The sequence below is a fragment of the Jaculus jaculus genome, unplaced genomic scaffold (assembly GCF_020740685.1).
Source record: "Jaculus jaculus isolate mJacJac1 unplaced genomic scaffold, mJacJac1.mat.Y.cur u25, whole genome shotgun sequence".
NCBI lineage: Eukaryota > Metazoa > Chordata > Mammalia > Rodentia > Dipodidae > Jaculus > Jaculus jaculus.
In genome coordinates, this window is record NW_025423515.1 from 3,082,687 (window position 1) to 3,102,150 (window position 19,464).

At 39.0% G+C, this 19,464-nt stretch overlaps 1 protein-coding gene across 1 annotated transcript in view; it reads left to right on the forward strand.

Moving 5' to 3' along the window:
* LOC123457507 (vomeronasal type-2 receptor 116-like) overlaps positions 1 to 19,140 on the forward strand; it is a 104,705-nt gene extending 85,565 nt beyond the window's left edge. The window contains 8 exon segments of the mRNA XM_045141386.1: positions 2,319 to 2,392; positions 6,468 to 6,605; positions 12,503 to 12,791; positions 13,468 to 14,274; positions 15,420 to 15,647; positions 16,549 to 16,672; positions 17,051 to 17,053; positions 18,227 to 19,140. Of these exon segments, the coding sequence (XP_044997321.1) occupies positions 2,319 to 2,392; positions 6,468 to 6,605; positions 12,503 to 12,791; positions 13,468 to 14,274; positions 15,420 to 15,647; positions 16,549 to 16,672; positions 17,051 to 17,053; positions 18,227 to 19,140 (2,577 nt within the window).
* The last annotated feature ends 324 nt before the right edge of the window (positions 19,141 to 19,464 follow it).

A 19,464-nucleotide genomic window follows, 5' to 3' on the forward strand; every position in this document is an offset into this window, starting at 1 on the left:
GGGTCAGGCACAAGCTGCCAGGAGGGGGGCCATCTATTTAAATTACCAAAATCTTCCCTGGCTCCCAATAGATTTATAACCATCACACATTATAAATTGTACTCAGTTCAATTATGAAGGTACCCACAGTCTTGACCAATTTAAAATATTAAGACCTGTAAAATTAAACAAGTTAAACACTTCTAACATATAAAGGCACAGAGTAAACATTTTTAACTGGTATAAGACATAGCAAGGAGAGACTAAAACAATGTAAACTGAACCACCATAGCCTAAAATTAGTCTCAGTGCCTGTAGTTTTAACTTGCTTGAGGTTTTCTAGCTTAAAATCTTAAGTCTCAGCTGGGTGTGGTGATGCATGCCTTTAATCTCAGCACTTGGGAGGCAGAGGTAGGAGGATTACCATGAGTTTTAGGCCACCCTGAGGCTCCATAGGGAATTCCAGGTCAGCCTGGGCTAGAGTGAAACCCTATCTCAAAAAACCAAATTAAAAAAAAAAAAATCTTAAATCTCTCATTCCAATATCTCTAGCCATGTACATCAGCCCTTGACAAAGTTAACTTTGATTAAACTCTCTGTGCCTGGGTAGCAGGATGCAGCCAGTTCTTATGCCAGTAGCCCAGTTCCAACAAAGTCCCCTGCAGTCTTTCATTTCCCTTAGAAAGCTCATAAGCCAAGCCTTGAAGTGTAATGCTGTCTGTATTTAGCATTTTTAGACTCTCATCCGAATAGTCCATAAAATTTGGCTTACCACTCCAGAAGACACCTTTAGTTACAAGCACCAAGTTCATGCCTATTTCTCCAAAATAAAAGTTCCAAAAGATTAACATCCTCATGGGCAGGTTCGTCTCAGGTCATTCCTCAGTAAATATGAAGACTGCCTCATAACTTATGAGGGTACGCTCACCTGCACACCGATTGACCTCCTCAATGAATGCCTCTCACAGGGCACTAGTCTGCTGCACGTTAGGGGGCAGTTGCCATGCTCTGCTGGCGGGGGCAGGTAGTGCTGAGGGAAGGACCAGGCCTACTTGTTCTCCCAAGGGGTTGAGGAGGAGATGAGCATCGGATGACTCAGACCTCTCCTAGCCACCAGAGGAAAACCACACTGAATCAGGAGACTTTTTGATGTAGGAACTCACAGGAACTCGCTTTATTGCTATGAGCAGTTGCCTATATCATGTTGGGTACGAAGGTGGGGATTTTAGGATGGGAGGGGGTGAGGTAAGGGCCAATAGTAAACTTTAACTATTGAAATGGTAATTTCAACTCCTGTGCGGAAGTAGCAGGCCAGAAGCCATTAGGCATCTTCCTGAGTCATAGCTGGCCAGAGACAGGTTGCCAAACTTTACCTAGGCTCAGGATGTTCCACTAGGCTTCACGCCTGGGCCTTTCAGGGCCCAACAATAAAAGAGATAAACTTAAAAAAAAAAAAAAATCCTTAATCTCTCTGATAATTGCTCTTGAGCACAAAGCTCACATAGCAGCGTCAATGGCTATTTCTTTTAAAAATTTGGAAATAGAAGTTTGTTTGACTATGCATTTCTTTGGTGGTCATCACTACAACGTTCTCGGTGTGGGTTAATCTAAAAGACAAGTACTACACAGAAGGTCAAGTTATACAGAAAGCTCTCTTCTGTCCTGGTAACAACATGAAGCTCTCCAAAGCACAAGTGACTATGCCTCCTCTTGCCTGAGTGATTCTATTCTTCAGGGCTTCTCCACTGGTTTGGAATTGTTGGATTTGGTTTTTATTTTCTACTGTCTTTTTAATGTATAGTATCCATCCCTCTGTTGAGTTTCTTTTTCACACCATTTTCTGATTTTTAAATACTTCTTGGAATTTGTCCTTGCATTTTTTTTTTTTTTGCCTTCATTGAGCTTAGCCAGCAGATTATAGAGGTCCTTTTTTAAATTCTCTTCTTCAGCTCATTTAACTGTCTTTTGAAGACTTACTTGTCTATTCCAGTGAGGACAACATTCATACAGTTATTGGACCTTTGTTGCCTTTCTGCATGTCCTGCTAATTGCTTGACCTGGGTCACATAGCTTAAGTCTTCATTTTGGGGCTCTAATCCTGTTGTCTCTTCTATGTTCTGATTAGAGACTTCCATTGTGGGACTGGGCAACCTAGTTGGATTTACTTCCATATGATTTTTCATAATATTCCTTTTGGTTGTGTTCTGCTTATCACAATGTGGGAATCTAACTTATTTCAGGAGGAAGCTGTTGTTTACTCTTGAAGTGTCTCTAGTGATTATTCCATTTTATGTTCGACTAAATTTGGTTTCTGATGGCAATGAGTCCTGTCTGTGCAGATCTCAGGAGTCTGTGATGCTCTGGTGGTGACCAAAGACCTTGTCAAGAGGGGTTTGCTGGTTGCTGGTTCAGGGTATTGGACTGTGTGGTCAAGAGGCTCAATGGTGCTTGGGTTAATGGGATATGCAGTCTGGTCTTGTGGTGTGGCAGGGTAGAGTGCATGGGATTGTTTAGTCCTGTGATGTGTTGGGGTGAGTGGATGGGTCTATGGGGTATGATGGCACAATGAAGCTGGCGGGAATGGGACTGCTGGATCCTGTGACACGGCAGGGTGGAGGGATAGGGCCACTGCTCACCCAGTGGTGAGGTGAAGTGAAGTATGAAGATGATGGGACTTGGAGGTCTGATGACTGGGCAAAGCTGGAGGAGGATGCGACTGCTGTGGGTCCCACGATGAGGAGTAATGGTGGTGAGGGATGGGGCAGAGGTCCTGGTGACAGGAAGAGGGAGGAAAACCATCGGATGGAGGAATGCTAGGTGGTCATGGGAAACTGGAATCGTGTTCCTGCTGGGATAGAGTCCCAAGGAAAGCCATAGGAGGAAGATAGGGTGAGGGAAATGCAAGCCTGCTGTCCTGGGTCAGTGTAGCCTGTGGGTAGTGCAGGAGGAACCTGTTTCAGTGCATGAGAGAATGGCAGCTGGGGTGGCAGTTGCAGTTTCTATGGAGGTCCTGGCGATGGAAATATGGAGGAAAACCGAGAGAGGGAAAGAGGGAGGAATGCAAGCTGGCTGGCCTGTACACTGGTAGCCTGCAGGCAGTGCATGGAGAACCTTGTCCAAGGTGCTGCATGTGGGTCAGCTGCTTTAGAGGTTTGGGAAACTGGCGGTCTGCCTAAGAGTGTGGCAATCAGTGCATTCCATACTTTGCTCCTCTGCACCATCCCATTGGAAGTCGGCTAGGATCTGCAAGCATTAAAAACCCCAGTGATCTTGCCTTTCCTTCCCCACAAGGTGAAGCATGGTTAGGAAGATGCCATCTTGACAAGAATTGCTATTTGCACATATTACATGGCCCTGTTTGCATAGTCTGATGACAGGGTTTTGATTCTCTTGTACCCACATAAAGTGAGATATAAAAAGTAGCCAATTGGATGGAGGCTCTTGTGTGTCCTATCTTTCTCTACCTCTCTCTCTCATTCTTTCTGCCTGTCTGTTTCTTTTTCTCTCAAGTAAATGAAAAGAAGAAATAATTACCAGGTGTTGTGGAGCACACCTTTAATCCCGGCACTCAGGAGGGAGAGCTAGGAGGATTGCCATGAGTTTGAGGCCACCCTGAGACTCCATAGTGAATTCCAGGTAAGCCTGGTCTAGAGTGAGACACTCCCTGGAAAAAACAAGTAAATAAATAAATAAGTGAAATAAATAGATATTTAAAAGCTAAACTGTGCAATAAGAAATTATTCCCCCTAAGGTTTGAATTAAATAAGAATGTGCATCCTCTTTAGTCTTATTGAACACAGTGCAGAAGACTTGGAGATAGTTAATTACATTGTCAACTGGGTTGTATTTGTAAACACGTATGAAATTTATGAGGCTCATCTCATAGTGTGTTAATAATGGCTCTTTTCTTGAAAGGAAAAGTTAGGTGGTGGGATATTCACCCTGAATATAGGTGGAATCATCCTATAAGGTGAAGCCCTAAGCTCAATAAAAAAGAAAATCCATCTGAGTGCCAGAATTCACATCTGTCTTTTTATGTTAGATATGTGAAAGCAATCTCATATTTCCTACAACTGTGCCCTTCCAATCATAATGGTCAATACACTCTTCAACTGTAAACTAAAATGAACCTTTGTAAACTTGTTTCATGACATATATTTCCTCAGAACATTGCCAAAATATCTAATTTCCTTATCTGGAGCAATAAAGGAAGAGAAAAATAAAGTTACCTGCAGGTGCTACTGTTTGGGGAGGTTATGAATACTTTTAGAGATGGAGACATGCTGGAAAAAGTTTGTCACTCATTGTGGACCTGACAATTCACTCTATCCTTCCTCTGAGTCCTGCATGCCAATGTGACTCAGCTTCCAACTCGTACCTGCCATGCCTTCCCCAGCATGATCGGAATGGAATGAAACCCTTTCCACCCACAAGTTGCTTCTGGTATGGTATATGTTAAAACTGTTACATGCACCAAAACTGTGTCTTGGAAATGAGTGTCTACATAACAAATGGTGGTGGCAGAATGGATGTCCACACACAGAGAAAACAACCAAGAACCATCCTTCCCATCACATGAAAAATACATTGAAAATAAATGAAAGACCTTAATGTAAGACAAACTTTGAACTTGAGGTAAATGTAGGAAAGGTTGTTCAACATTTTTCTTTCAAGGTAGGATCTTGTAGCCCAGGCTGATCTGGAATTAACTATGTAGTCTCAGGGTGGCCTTGATCTCAGATCAGTCCTCCTACCTCTACCTCCCATGTTCTGGGATTGAAGGCATGTACCACCATTCCCAGCTGTCCAACACTTTTTTATAGACAAGGAAATTCTTCAAAGGACTCCAATGGCTGAAGTAATAATAGCAAAATGGGAATATATAATGCTTAAAATAATCTGATCCGAAAGAAAACAGCACAGTAAACTGGCATTTTCATAACAGAGACAATATGTGTCACCCATTCACTTGGAAAATAATGAATTTGAGAACATATAAATAATATTTAGAAGTTGAGCTAAAACCTTCCCACTTGAGATATGTTGATTTGGATAACTTAGGTATTTTCCCAAGAGTGATGCATATTGATCATCTTCTGTATCTACTTTCAGATTTAATTAACTTCATACTCATTCCCATAGAAGCTGCATTCTCATTGTAAACTCTATGGGTTTCATTCTACCTCAATTCTTTGTCATAGTTGTGGATTCTTTTGATAGTGATAGCCTTTCTGACATGGGTGAGTATAAAACAAGTCTACTTTTTATTTGAATATCCCTAGTAGCAAAAAATTTTGAATATGTTTCCATGCATTTTGGACATATTTTTCTTATTTTAATATATCTGCTTTTGACTATTGATTCAATGGTGATAGCTGGTTCATCAGGAAATCAGCACCCTTGCTTGTTTTGCTAATTTTCCTTAGTTTCACCCAGAGCCCTTTTGAGGTATGATGGGGTGGCTCTCTCCTTAGGATCTGCATCTATCTGAAAAAGAGAAGCAGATTCTCCAACGGAGAGTAAGTTAGTTACAGCACAATTGAAATGACCCTTACTTTTTCTTAGAGAGTTTAATAGATGTAGGCCCTCTTGTAGCCCATGATTGATGGTAGCTTGATATTGGAGAGAGGGCTTATGTTTGGATATGATTCTGACTTGTTTCCCAACTCTACCTATGGGTCCTGTACCCACAGTAGCTTCATTCCCATTGTAAACTCTATGGGTTTCTTTTTACCTCAATTCTTTGTCATAGTTGTGGATTCTTTTGATAATGATATATATTTCCATATATATATTGTTTATTCCGACATTAGGAAACGTGGAGTTGTGGGATATTACAGACATGAAACTGCCATGGAGTAGGGCGTGGAGCACACAGTAAATGCTGTGATGCTGATGGGAGTGAGGTATGTGAGGATCCTCACCTCCTTTTCAACAACCGAGGTAATAATGCTGCACTTTTATGCATGAGCTATGATGGAAAGGAAAAATTTCTCACCTTTTCACTACACATCTGGTTTTAGACATGCTGAGGAAATCCACTTACATGCTTTCAGGTGTTTTTCATCCAAATGGCTTGCTGACATGAGTCTGGGACCAAAAGTGCTCATATTATCTCAGGGGCATTCATGCCTGGATATGCATGACCTCATAGCACCTGAAACCAGAAATAATTCTCACAACATGTTTTTCAACATGTATTTTTGACCATGATGTGGACCTCAGATGCAGAGCCCCATGGCTGTGTTCTGTACTCCTCAAGGGAGGTGACACAGCCTGGGAAGAAGGACATTAGGGATATAAATATTCCCCCTAGCCAGCAGTAGTAGTAAAGATAGATACACGCACAAGCATACACGTGTGATTTGTGTATCTACTGAATGTTGAACATTGCATCTGAGCTCAGAATGAGAGCTTTGAGAAATGGGGAAGCTGACCACTCTTATGCTTGTCATATTTCTTGTGATGCTTTCTGCACTCTTCTGCAGTTTGACAGAAACAAGCTGCTTTTGGAGAATAAAGAAAAACACAGACAATGATGGAGATATGTGGAAGGATTGTAATTTTGAAATTGTGATATCATGGAAGCCTAGGAGAGAAAAAGATTTAAGAAGAAAGCTTTCCTGGTAAGTGTCAACTTTGGTTCTTAATTTTCTCTTTCAATGTCATGAATAAAGTGTAAGAAGTCTGCATATGGGTAACAAAAACACTTGGAGGATCCCTTGCTCTTTTATTCCTAAGTATGCCACTTATAAATGAGCCAAAAGTTATGTTGCTTTTACAAAGCAGTATTTTCCCACAATCAAGTGAATATGAGTTTTTATACTCCAATGTATATATCTAGGATTTTTGGGCATAGTGCTTTCTTCCTTGCCCCATATTAAATCCTCCTTATCCTGACAATAAACTCCACTGGCATTTGGTCAATATTAAGTGGCTGAGAAAAAGTGTCCCTTCCAGTATCTGCTCATCTTTCATCCATAAGTATGTAACTCCTAAGGTCTTCCAAAGGGGACCAGTTTTCTGTGTTTGTCTAACCATGGACAGTCTTTTCACTTAGAGAATCATCTCCCAAATAGTTGTGTAAGAGATTCCTTGATATTTCCTTATAAAATATTATATTTGATGAATATTTTATGTCACCAGACTTAATGTCTCATGTCTATTATCCTAGCGTTTGGGAGAAAGATGTAAGATCACTTTGAGTTCAAACCCTGGTTGAGATTCAGGGAGTTCCAGATCAGTCTGAGCTATTGTGAAACCATGTTTTCTAAATATCTAAATAAAAAATCAGTAAATTTTAAATATATTTTCCAAAAAAAGGTGGATTCCTCTGGGATATAGTTCAGTGGCTGAAGCTGCTGACTTGCAAGGCCTTCTGGCAGAGGTTCAATTCCACAGCATCCATGTAAAACCACATGCAAAAGGAGTCACATTATCTTGACTTGTTTGTAATGACAGAGAATCTATCATGCCATAAATGTTCACAATAAACAAATAGATAAGAAAAAAAATTAAATATTTTAAAAAGTTGTTTCATTATGTTACTACATGTACTGTCCATATATGCATTAATTAAGTTTTATGAGTATTTTTTGAGGTAGGATCTTGCTTTAGCTCAGGATGGCCTTAAGTTCACTCTGTACTTTCAGGGTGGTCTTGAACTCACGATGATTCTCTTAACTGTGCCTTCCACGTGCTGTGATTTAAAGTGTGTGCCAACATGCCCAGCTTATGTAACTTTTTTTGCGCCTTCCACATATGAAGACAACCATTTCTTGTACTTTTGTGTGTGGCTCACTTACTTACCACAGGAAAAGCTATGGGTTTCTTACAAATTATGGGATATTCTTCTTAATGACTGAAGAATAAATTTTGTCCACACATCATGTTTTTTATCCATTCATTAGATAAATGCTAAGGTATGTTTTATAACCTGTTATTGTGAACAATAAAACAATGAAAACTATAAATGCAAGCATTTTTGTTTTATTTTGTAATTAGCCCTAGTGTATTTTACAAAATGTTATAAACTTCTTATATCTCCTAACAACACTTTCTTTAAGTTTATACCCAGGATTGATATAGCTGGATCTTACGAGGGAACAACAGTGTTGTTAACAATAAGGACAGGAAATTCCATTCCTAACCAAATATAATAGGACTTCATTTTCTTACACACCCTTATTAAGTACATTAAATAATGCTTCTGTTAAAATTTTTCATTACTATTATCCCTATTTCTTGGGCTATATGACTTATATTTAGCTATTCTCTTTGCTATTTTCTGGACCATTATCCTCCACAACATCAATGATGACCAGAAATGTTTTTCATTTGCATTCTGTATTCTTGGTGTGCAACCATTTATTAAAGTAATCTAACTTGACCCTTCTCATTTAATACGACAAAACACCACATCTTGGACTCATAATCAGGAAATGTTTCTGCAATATGCTATTTTCTCTATGACTGTCTATTGGATTGAGAGTCTATTTTGAAATTTTTATTTGGGGAGAGGGTTACTATTCCATTTTCATTCTTATTTGAGTGGTTACCCAGTTTTCACAGCATCATTTATAAGATATGCTGTCTTGTCTTCCAAGTGAATTTTCGCATATGACTAAATATTTGAAATTTTGAATTTGGCCATTCATTGTACTCCTTGTCTTACTATGTCAGAGGATTAGCCTGCTCAAGTTTGTTTCATTGAAGCTGAAAATTATATATTATTATACTTCATGAATTTTAAAGTAAAAATAAGAATTCCTCTAATCTGAAGTCTTGTAAAATGACTTATGAATGATTATACTCCTTTAAGTATACATTTTAGGTTGCCATAGTTTAACATTTTGATCCTGATGTATTTCATATTTTACATTTTTAGAATATTACCTTATAGTAGACACATCTATATTCATGTATTTTTGGATTAATTTTATCTTTGTGTTGCCAAGGCCTTTTCCTAAATCTATACTTCTAGCACCTAAAATGCATGAACAACATCCTCAAGGACTGCTGTAAAAGCAGAACTTTGGGACTCCAATTCAAGTCATTCTAATTTATATGGGTTCAGGAAGAGCCAAAAGAATCACAACCTGCCTGGTGGTATCAATGGTGTTGTGATTCTTCCTGACTCATGCTCATCAATGGTTTCCAAAATCACTCCTTTGTTCCCCATAGGTACATTAGAATCTTTACTCCAGAGCATACTTTACTGTACTAGGATCATTGCCATATCAGCTATTTTCCACTGCCCATGAAATGACCACGAAAGAATAAATTAATTCTCCCTTGATCAAGCATATTTAATATCAGTATACAAAAGAATGATGCTATGGGAAATGAATAAGTATCACATAACTGAACTAATAGAATTTGAATTAAAATTCTATGATTTCCTACAGATAAAATCCTGGAAGGGCACAGTGATTGTGCCCAAGTTGGCAGGTCAAATGGGAAACACCACCAGGGAAGATGCTGAATAACTCTGTGCACACATAATCATTCTTTTATTGTGTAGGGTATAATAGTGAGTCATTAATTTTTAAGTGTTTGATTTACCATTTAAGAGAGAGACAGAGGAAGAGGCAGAAAGAAAGAGAGAATGGGCTCATCAGGAAATCCAGCCACGGCAAATGAACTCCAGACAAATGTGCCACCTTGTGCATTTGGCTTACATTGGGTCTGGGGAATTGAACTGGGATCCTTAGACTTAACAGGCAAATGCCATAGCCACTAAGAAATTTCCCCAGACTACTTATCATTAATTTTGACAGATAGAAAAAAAGTAAATTAAATCAAAAAAAAAATGATCAGTAGCCAGAAGCAAATTGCCACAAACTGATCTTGGGGCTTAGGAAAAATGTTCTCAATTTTGCAAAAAAGAATGATTATTGGGTATTGGGGATAAGCAAGAAATTCTTTAATACTTATTTACTTTCTTCTGTATTTGACATTTTGACACATGTATAAAAATATTTTCATATTATTCTCACTAATTACCCAATAACACATTTTTCTTGCCCATTTTTCTTTTTTCTTTACAAAATTGGACAAATTAGGGTTGCTTATACGATTATTTAGTGAAAGGTTATTTACCTTGTGTTGGGAAATTTGTCAGTGGCTACATCACCAATTAACATGATTCCCAGATATCATTAGCAGCCATTTCAAACGTTTAGTTCCATTTTTCTTGGTACTCTATCAGCAACCAGAAGTTGTAATTGCCAATATAAAGTGATTACTGTATGCTCAGAGTCAAACAGGACATCAAAACTAGACCCTTGGGCTAGAGAGATGGCTTAGCGGTTAAGCGCTTGTCTGTGAAGCCTAAGGACCCCGGTTCAAGGCTCGGTTCCCCAGGTCCCACGTTAGCCAGATGCACAAGGAGGCGCACGCGTCTGGAGTTCGTTTGCAGAGGCTGGAAGCCCTGGCGCGCCCATTCCCTCTCTCTCCCTCTATCTGTCTTTCTCTCTGTGTCTGTCACTCTCAAATAAATAAAAAACATTAAAAAAACAACAACTAGACCCCTTTAGGTTGAGGGAACTTTGCAGAAGGTGGGATAAGGTCTTCTTACAAAGAAAAACAAAACCTCAATTAAAGCTGCACATAGTCTATAAGTTAAAATGTGAAAGGCACAGCTTATCAAAGTTTACTAACTATAGAAGCAATCTTTCTTTTGTTGGTGATAGCAAAAGAAGATAATTGTGAATAGGAAAATAATAGAATTAGGCCTATTTGATCTAGAAATCGTTTAAAATTCTGACTGAAAATACAAAATTAGTGAGACAATTCTTCATAGATATTATGATAGTGCTCCCAGTGAAATGTGGAATTGGAAACTCCAAAATGAATTCTTTTGCACATAACCTGTAATAATTTTTAGATATCAAAATTTCATAAAAAGACAACATCAGTGATTATTAAGAAATATTTTAATCATAAAGTCAAAATATATCTACAGAAGAATTCTAATGATCTACAAAACTATCTGTGTATCTATGAATAGAGAAGACTTAAAAATGAGGCAATAATAGAGGAAATCAAAATTTTACATTTACAGAGATATCAAAAAGTTTAAGGGACCATGAAATTTTCACATTTGAAATATGACCAAATCCTGAGTTTGCTCTGCTTACTTACTAAGCACTAAGGTTAGGAATGTAAACTAGCAATAAGTTAAGCTAGTAGAGTAGTAAACTAGTAAGGTAAACTAGCAGTCTAGTAGTGATACAAATTTAAGAAAAAATGCAACATAAATGCAGAGGACAATGCCAGAAGAATTGTATTCATAATCACCACCAACACAATAGATCTACATTGATAAACAATGTTTGGGGGTTGCATAACCTATCCATCCTCTAGTGTAACACAAACCTCAGCTCCCACATGTTATCTTTCTGCCCTTGTTACCTGCACTTGGATCTCACACGTGAATGTAAGCACAGTCTCCTAGTCACTACACCACTTTCTCCTGCCTATGTAATCTATGGCCAGCATCTCACATGGGGGTCTGCATAATCACATACACTAGTTTGGGTACAGTTACCCAGTCTCCATGTCCTTCCCTCCACCCACACTACCAATTGGCAGATTCCAGTGAGAGTCGGGGAGCAAGTTCCCATTATTCATGTCCTTCTGCCTACCTGTACTATCACTTCTGCGATGCCAAATGTGAGCCCAGGTGCAGAGCCAGTCCATGTGCCCTTCCTACTACTGGTGCCACCTGCTGCTCAGAATCTGCACATTAATGGACACTCTGCCACTTGCCTCCTAAAATCACTACTAAATTACAAAAATAACTCTGAGTATTTATGGTCTTAATTCTCCAACCAGACCCATCACTGAAATAGATTTAAATACTCCCAGCATGGCTCAGGAAATTTTGAGGAAAGGGGTGGAAAGATTGTTAGATCCACAAGTTGGGACATTCTGCTCAGAGGCATTCCCCCCACCCCATAATACATGGCCCACAATTCCCATGGTGTTGACTTTCATCCCCAGAGAGGAAGGCCTCTTCAGTAAAGGGGCAAGGAGGAGGGAAAAGATCGTACCAATAAGTGTTGTTTACATACAAAATATGTCCATATCTAATAAAAATGTCTCCAAGTAGAAGATTGGATCAGAAAAGGGAAAAATTTCCTCATCTCAACAAAAATATGTCTTGCCATTAAATAGATGTTATTTTGAGGGAACAGGTTACATGGTTCTGGGGAATAGAACCTGGGTCGTTAGACTTCACTGGCAAATGCCTTAACTGCTGAATCATTTCCCCAGCGCTCTTTAGATATTTTTAAAACATAAATGCATTTAAGAATGGTCAGCCATTACAAAATTAAGAAAGAATACTCAGTTGGTCTTTATGTGATGCAGTTTCATATCCTCACATCAAAGTGAATGATTACATGAGAATTTCAGGAAAAAAACATCATTTATCACAGGTATCACATGTCCAATCTATCTGTTTCAAGGCTATCCTGCTTGGAAACTGATTCATAATAATCACTGTGTTTCTTTTCAGTTTGCCAGTCAAAAAATATCAATATATTCTGACACTGATTTTTGCCACTGAAGAGATCAACAGGAATCCCAATCTTTTACCCAACATGTCTGTGGGATTTGAATTCCTTGAGTCCAAGTGTGATGATTCACATAAACTTCTCCCTTATCTAAATATGATAGCAAAAATACATTACTGGGTTCCTAATTACAGGTGTAGACAACATTCATGTTATGTACGTCTTACTGGACCAACATGGGCTGCAAGTATCAAATTTGGAGCATTTCTAAAGCTCTTTAATTTTGGACAGGTGAGATTTTTTTTTAAATTTTATTTATTTATTTATTTATTTATTTATTTATTTATTTGAGAGCGACAGACATAGAGAGAAAAACAGATAGAGGGGGAGAGAGAGAATGGGCGCTCCAGGGCTTCCAGCCTCTGCAAACGAACTCCAGACGCGTGCGCCTCCTTGTGCATCTGGCTAACGTGGGACCTGGGGAACCGAGCCTCGAACCGGGGTCCTTAGGCTTCACAGGCAAGCGCTTATCTGCTACGCCACCTCTCCAGCCCGAGATTTTTGTGATATACATATAAATATAAATATAAGTATAAATCCTGACCTCTCCCCCCTTATTACCATTCTCATGTGCTTAGTGGTATTTCAAGTAGGGGACATGAGTTATGCATGTATTGTCAAATGCATTTCAAAGAGCTAATGACCAGTGATTTCATGGGGTATCAACACTTCATTTTTAAGATTTGATTGGAGGAAGTGGGGAAACATATAAACAGATTTCCGGCAACACTGACATTGCTAAGTAATTTTCCAGAAGCTTATGGACAGTGACATATGCCTAATAACTGGGTAACAAACATCCTTCCCACCATTCTCCCTATGTGGTGATTAGCACAATTCAGATCATGGATTGAGTTTGTTTCTAATTCCCTTCCACATATTGATTTCTATGTTCTGTGTCCTTTAGATTCACTATGGCCCATTTCATCCTATTCCGAGTGACGATTATCAGTATCCTCATCTGTATCAGATTGCCCCCAAGGACACAAGACTGGCTTTTGCTATGGTCTCCTTATTGCTTCATTTCAACTGGACCTGAGTGGGGCTGGTCATCTCTGATGATGACCAAGGTATTCAATTTCTCTCAGACTTGAGAGAAAAGATGCAAGGAAGTGAAGTCTGTTTAGCCTTTGTGAATGAGATTCCATTAAACATGGAGTTATACAATACAAGGGCTGAGACATATTATAACCAAATTGTGACATCATTGGCAAATGTTGTGATGATTTATGGTGAAATGAATTCCACAGTAGAAGTGAGCTTCAGAAGATGGGCCTATTTAGGCATCCAGAGGGTCTGGGTCACTACTTCACAGTGGGATGTTGTCACCAAACATACAAGCAGAGACATTAGTTTTGACTCATTTCATGGGACTTTCATTTTTTCTAACCACCATCAGGAGATTCCCAATTTCAAAAAAAATATTCAGACAATGAACACTTCAAAATATCCAATAGATCTTTCTCTGTTGAAGTCAGAATGGATGCACTTTAATTGTTCAAATATTGAATCTAAATGTAGAACACAGAATAAGTCTTCACCCAACACCTCTTTAGAGTGGTATGCAGGTCAAGGATTTGACATGGCCATGAATGATGAGACTTATAATCTTTACAATGCTGTGTATGCTTTGGCATATGCCCACCATAATTTCTTTTTTCAACACGTAGATATTCAGGCAACAAAACCTCAACACCTAGTTGACTGCCCAAAGGTATGTATTGTCATCAGTGTTCCCTTCTAAGTTGTTGCACACATTTTGAAACCCTGGTGCTGTGGAGTACTTTTCTCAATTATGAATATTTCTATATTGTTTCATTTCCTACTAAGTGAATCTAGATTTGAGATTATTAATTACGTTTGGGGGGAAAATACCTGACGAAGGATTTGAGTAAAGAATGCTTTCATTCTAGTTCACATTTCAAGAGTAGAGCCCATCATGATGGTGACAATATGGACGCAGGAGCATAAACAACAACAAAATACTGTGTCCATGGCAATACACGGTCTGTACGCAGAAAGTGATGAATATATATTTCTTTCTGTGATAATAGACCCATGGCCTATGGAATATTGCCATATGTGTTCATTGTGAGTTGTCCCAGTTAAAGTTCCTAACAGAAATTCCTCAGAGATATGTCCAGAAATTTGTGTCCATGGCAATTCTTACTTGAGTCAAGTAGACAACCGTGATAAACCATCATTGTGTGAATATATGAAAAAGAAGACAGTGAAATTAATGATCTCAGTTTTGAGTGGACCATGTTTAATGTGACAGATGATCCTGATACAATTCCAAATGTTATGTTTGATATGTAATCCCAGATATTTTATCATGAATTGCTTGAATATCTAGACACTATCTTGCTTTTCCCATTGACAGTACATATAAGGTGGTAAAGTAATTCTGTCTCACTGTAAGTACTGAAAGTTACTTGATTTTCATAAATATAATGGGTTTAGAATCTTACATCGCCTCCTACCCATAACTGATGGCTGACTCCACAATGCACAGCCCATATTCCCCATCTAGGAGTGTCCCTGCGAGGGGTGGGGGGCAGGAAGGAGGCTGACAATGGTACCAATGTGACTGTATTCACTGAGTACAAAAGTAATTAAAAACGCTTATATCACTAGCTTTATATAATATTTGGTGGTCATTTTAGCAGTTTCTACAAAAAGAAACTTATAAATATATAGTAATTAATTTATCTGTAGAATTTCATTTATTTCACACTATTGGGAACATGCAATAGTTTCCTGCTGAAGGATGAACTGAAAAAAAGCAAGGTCTAACCCACAACACATATTATGTTTATATGTGTGTACAAACTTAATTTCAATATATGTCTCTTTTAGCTTTACAGCTCCCTGAAGACCTTGCAATTTTTGAACCCTGTTGGAGACCTAGTGACTATTAATGAGAAATCAAAATTTGATACAGACTATGATATTCTCCAAATTTGGAATTTTCCACAAGGTCTTGGAATAAAGGTGAAAATAGGACAGTTTTCTCCACATCTGCCCCTTGGTCAGCAATTGTATTTGTTTGATGAGACACGAGAGTGGGCAACAGGGAGCAGGCAGGTGTGTTGTACTCATTGTAATGCTTTAACATAGACGTAAGAAGCAAAAATCATGTGGGGCCATGTGTGCCCTTCAGTATTTGGTCAAGTGCAACATGTTTTATAGGATCGTTTTTCTAGTGTCCTAGAGTTTCTTTCTGTCTTATGAAAAATATTTGGAAACAACAGAATATTTTATCAAACTCTCCATACGCATGACAACTTTCAGTGTACTAAATGGAGTGTGGTCCTTAAATTATATTGTATGTTGTCAGGCACTGCCAGGCACAGACTGAAGCCTTCAGGAGAGGGGCCTGAGCTGCCAGGCCCTGCTAAGGACCCTAAGGCTACAGGGCTACAGGAGGCCACTCTCTCCCCAAGCCCTGCACACCTGAATTTAGGTGGCATTGCCCATACCCCTGTGACCTTTGGACAGGTGCCTAGGAAACTCCTTATCAGCTGGCAGCCTTCACACAGTCCTGAGACCATATATCACTGATCCACCCCTTCCTCCCCTCCCCCACATCCTCCAACACCCCCCACCATTGCATACATGCCGGAAAGATAGTTCCTAGGCATAGGCTAGCAACATTTAAAACCACCAGTCCCCTTAGGGTCCTCCCCCCACCCTCAGATGCTTATAAACCCATTTCCCTGACAATAAACAGAGACAGCTGTACATGACAAAACTCCTCCAGTAAGTCTTTTATTTTTGGGTGCTCACCCACCCTGGCCCTGAGCAACTTCAGGGAACCATGGCCAGGCCCCAGAGGACACAGGAACCCATAGTATGAGGGGAAAATAAGTTCATTAATAATGCATTGTTTTAGCATACATTTGTGAATGGAGTAAAAAAAATCCTACCTGTTAAAAATACATTTTTGTGGGGTTTTTGGTTATTGTTCCTTCCCCTTCCCCCTCAGATCCCATCCTCTGTGTGCAGTGAGAATTGCAGGCCTGGATCCAGGACGTTCGGACAGGAGGGAAAGGCAGCCTGCTGTTTTGATTGTTCTCCTTGCCCAGAAAATGAGATTTCTAACAAAACAGGTAAGTTGATGTCTCAGGTAGAAATTCTCCAGTTATTATGGGGACTAGTTTCAGTCTGGAGGGGACCTGAAGAGACAGATAATATCTCTTTCTTGCATAATATAATTACTTTTTCAAAATGATAAATACTTCTGACCATAAAATAGCACTCACTTTCCTCCACAAACCTCATTTTTATTACCTAGATCCACTGTAGTTGTTAATTCCCCCATAATAAAAAATAAGCTCTTTGAAATCTAATAATCCAGGAATATGTTATCCCATTCAAGGATTATGACACCTGATATTTTCTTCACATACATATAATCTGCTTTGAGTCTACATACATTGAAGATTACAAGAAGGAAGATTTCACACACTTATTTTCCCATTACCCAGTAGGTTACTGACAGAAAAGAAATGCCCATAGATGTCATTATTTTAGCTTTAGAAATTTGTAATTTTCCAAATACTGTGAGTGTTAGAATAGCATCTACTGAGTACATACAAAATAATTTCGAAAGAGAAGTTAATTTAAGACAACAGACAATAGCATATCCCAAACATTAAATCCTGTTTCAGAAAACCTAAATATTCTAATTAAAATGTCACAAGTCAGCTGGGTGTGGTGGCGCACACCTTTAATCCCAGCACTCGGGAGGCAGAGGTAGGAGGATCACTGTGAGTTCGAGGCCACCCCGAGACTACATAGAGAATTCCAGTTCAGCCTGAGCTAAAGTGTGACCCTACCTCATAAAACCAAAATAAATAAATAAATAAAAACCCACCAAAAGAAAATGTCACAAGTATTGTTTAACTTTTATATTTAAGGAGGTAATGGGAGATGTTGAGAAATAAAAGGTAATAGTAAATATATCTTTCTGGAGTGTGAAGACTAAGAGTTTGAACATTGAATGGATGTATGGCTGTAATTTTGTGTTACCCTCTATTTGACAGGTGAGAAGGGAAAACAACATATGGAGGTATCATGTTAGAGTTGTACTTAAATTCTGCAAGAAATATGAGCAAAGGGATTTAAATAATAATGTAAATGTTAATACCTCCATATTTTCATCTTAGAGCCTGCTACATGTCCTTATACCCAGAGCATGTTTCCAGTGTCCCAGAAATCAAAGTGTGTGGGAGGGGTGGAGTGTTGATAGATGAAGTTAAAAAAAAAAAGAAATATGACTGAGAACTTTTTTGATGTGTACCCACTGCATAACATCATAAAAGAGAATTAAAATAATAAAATATAGAATAACTATGACATGCCTACACAATTACTACAATTGTGTGAACAGAAATTTAGAAAACATGATTAAGAAAAGTAACATTAGAGGTATAGATGGAAAAATCTACTTTGGTTGAAATATTCAGTATGAGATACTGTATAATTAATGAGATGGTCTGTATTAACTGGGAATCATGGCTATAGAGCAAGCTACCTTAATTGTTCCCAGTAGGAACAAGGAATACAAACATGATTGACCTCTAAAACGTGTGTTTGCAGTGTACTTTGACTAAGAAGGAAATATTGCCACTATCCTGACGATACTTTGGTTTGTCTGCCAGACATGGATCAATGTGTGAAGTGCCCAATCAACCAGTACGCCAACAAACAGCAAACTCACTGTCTCCAAAAAACTGTGACATTTCTGTCTTATGAAGACCCCTTGGGGATGGCTCTGGCTTACTTGGCCCTGGGCTTCTCTGCACTCACTGCTCTTGTTCTTGGGGTTTTTGTGAAGCACCAGGACACACCGATTGTGAAGGCCAATAATCGCACAAACAGCTACATCCTGCTCATCTCCCTCGAGTTTTGTTTTCTCTGTTCATTGCTCTTCTTTGGACATCCCAACACCGCCAAGTGCATCCTACAACAGGTCACATTTGCAGTTCTGTTCACTGTGGCTGTGTCCACTGTCTTGGCCAAAACAATTACTGTGGTTCTTGCCTTCAAGGTCACTGCTCCAGGACGAAAGATGAGGGAGCTGCTGGTATCAGGAGCACCTAACTTCATCATTCCCATCTGTACTTTGATCCAACTTGTTCTCTGTGGACTCTGGCTGGGAACATCCCCTCCCTTTGTGGACACTGATGCACACTCAGAACATGGTCACATCATCATTGTGTGTAATAAAGGCTCAGTCACTGCCTTCTACTGTGTCCTGGGATACCTTGGATCTCTGGCTGTAGGGAGCTTCACTGTGGCTTTCCTGGCCAGAAACCTGCCTGACACATTCAATGAAGCCAAGTTCCTGACCTTCAGCATGCTGGTGTTCTGCAGTGTGTGGCTCACCTTCCTCCCTGTCTACCATAGCACCAAGGGGAAGGCCATGGTGATGGTGGAGGTCTTCTCTATCTTAGTCTCCAGTGCAGGGTTGCTAGGTTGCATCTTTTTTCACAAGTGCTACATCATTATATTAAGACCAAGTAGAAACTCTCTTCAGAGGACTAAGAAAACAACATATGGTTCATCCAACTGATTTTTAAATTTTAACTCATATGTATTGATTTGATATATATCTCAAAGAAACTCTTACACTATAGTAACCAATAAATACTAAAAAATGGTAAGATGTTTGTTTATGTGTACAAGTGTTATTTGTTCTCTAATAATATTACTAGCGTTTTTGCACAGACTTCAGGCCAGGTTCCATTACCCAGCACCTACTGAAAGCCAGTTTCACAAAGCGCCATATGCCTTTGTAGTTAGGTAGCAATACCAAGAATAATCATTTTCTCCCGTCTTACTCAGATTCGTAAATAAAAAGATTTAGAAAAAAAAAAAAAACCCTAATGTACCATGC